This window comes from Emiliania huxleyi, assembly GCF_000372725.1.
Source record: "Emiliania huxleyi CCMP1516 unplaced genomic scaffold EMIHUscaffold_227, whole genome shotgun sequence".
NCBI lineage: Eukaryota > Haptophyta > Isochrysidales > Noelaerhabdaceae > Emiliania > Emiliania huxleyi.
This window is the reverse complement of record NW_005200362.1, coordinates 165,545-167,633: the sequence shown is the minus strand read 5'-3', so window position 1 is coordinate 167,633 and position 2,089 is coordinate 165,545. Positions and strand designations below refer to the sequence as shown.

At 63.3% G+C, this 2,089-nt stretch overlaps 1 protein-coding gene across 1 annotated transcript; it reads left to right on the top strand.

Moving 5' to 3' along the window:
- Window positions 1-378: 378 nt before the first annotated feature.
- On the top strand, window positions 379-1,143 carry EMIHUDRAFT_235900 (hypothetical protein; the record flags this gene model as incomplete). The annotated part of the gene is made up of 1 exon (XM_005779788.1): window positions 379-1,143. The coding sequence occupies one exon, from the start codon at window positions 379-381 to the stop codon at window positions 1,141-1,143; it is 765 nt and encodes a 254-aa protein (XP_005779845.1).
- Window positions 1,144-2,089: the final 946 nt, after the last annotated feature.

The following is a 2,089-nucleotide window of genomic DNA, read 5'->3' as shown; positions in this document are numbered from 1 at the left end:
GGGGGGGGGGGGATTACCACCATTTGACCAACCGACACCAAACTTTTTTCCGGCCGGGGGGGATTTTTTGGGCCTTGGCGCCCTGCCAGGACGGGGGGGCGCAAAACAACCCGGGGGCTTGGGGGGGGGGCCACCGACCCTGTGTTGTTCCTTTTGTTTTTCAGGAAGTGAAAAAAACATTAGCGTGGTTCACAGGACATGTGCATGTGCATGCACATGCACCTGTGGTAGTGGCAGTGCGCCACTCGTGGGGAAATTCAAAACAAAATAAAAAGTGTCCATCCGTCTGTATTATTAACAACGAAGGCGCTCTCAAAAAAGAAAAAGAGAAACTTCGTGGAAGCGAAAGGGGCACCCCCCAGCACTGCCACCCCCCTCATGCATCGCTCTGCCACGCTCGTGCAACGCCGCTCTCTGGCCAGCCTCCCTCTGACGTGGCTGCCGCAGACCAAGAAGGTGGGCATCGTCGGCGGTGGGCCGCTCGGCGAGGCGCTCGCGTTTCAGTGCGCTCTAGCCGGCTTTGACACCTCGGTGATGGACCCGTCGATGATCGCTCTCGAGAGAATGGCTGACGCTCACCGCGCCCTCTCCGACCAGTTCACGACGGACATGAGCCAGGGCACGCCGTCTGTCCCCGCGTGGGGGCCGCTGATGCCCAAGGTGAGCTGGAGCGACCAGAGCAGCTGGGATAGACTTACATCCAAGACAGCCGCGCGAAAGATTGCGGACAAGGCGCTCAGCAGGCTGACGTACTCGACGGACGCGGCGATCGCGATGGACAACGTCCACCTCGTCGTCGAGAGTCTGCCCGAGGACCTCGATCTCAAGATATCTGTCTTCACCAAGCTGCACCAGGCTGCCGACGCGTCCACGATCTTCACCACCGCCGCGACCACTCTGCTCCCGTCGCAGCTTGCGGAGGCGTCGGGCAGGCCGCAACTGTTTTGTGCCCTCCACTTTTCGGAGGACATCTTCACCTCCACCGTCTCGGCGGTCATCCCGCACTCGAGCACCGACCCGCTCGTCGTCGCGAAAACGAGGGCCTTCGCGGATAGCATCCACATCACTCCTCTGACCTTGGGGCCGTGCTTCGGCAGCGCGCAGGGCGGGCCGTACGCGGTCCGCAAAGAGGCGGACGCGTGAGAGGCCGCACTCGACCCTCTTGGGTCAGCTGGGCCGATCCAACTCGCATGTGGCGATACTTTATATCGGGCGGAATCCGCATCCCCAGCGCCGCTGAAGCTTCGCGCCTTCGCCCTGCGGCAGCGCGGGCTCACCAGATCGTACTGTACCGATGTCGCATCATCTCTAGGCTAGGCCAAACGATTGCACGGTAACGTCTCACGTTTGAGGGTGAGAGCGCTGTAACGTCTCGCGTTGTATTGAGTATTCGCGTACAGGGAGGTAAAAGAGACCGACTGAGAGAGTACTGAGTGCAAGACCACTGACCAGGGTGTGGCGAGGCCTGGCCGCTGGCGCCACCCGCACCGCGAGAGGGCGCGGGGGCCCAAGCCGCCAGGCGAGCCTGTGCGCACAGCCAGCCTCGACCGCCGTGTTGAGGCGTCTCTGAAGGAACACACACGTTGTGAACAAGTTCGCTGGGTGCCGTGGATGGGGCTAATTTGACAGGGGAGTGCGAACGCGAGGGAAGTGTCCGGTCTGGCGACGCGCGGCCGCTATCTCCGCCGCCGCCTCGACGGCGCGGGCGGTGCGTTCGGCGCCTCCCCTCCACGAGGCTCGAGGCCTTCGGCGACGAGGACGAGGGCGGAGTGCAGGAAGGCGCTCACCTATGAGGTAGCGAGCACTGATAGAGCAGCGAGGAATGCTGGTCTTCTCGGGGGCGGCGGAGTGCAGGAAGGGCTCACGTGGCGCACGTCGAGCTTGGTCTCGCTCGAGAGGTGGAGGTGGTGCTCCTTGCCGTCGCCCGCCGTGTGCAGCTCGGGCCGCAGGTCGAACGCCTGGGGGGGGGGGGGGGGTGGAGCAGGAGAGGAGAAAGGAGCAGCAACGAGAAGACCCGGGGGGGTCCCATATCCTCCACCGCCGATGCATAAATTCCGGATAACTCTCCTTCTCTCCAGCGCCGCCCCCC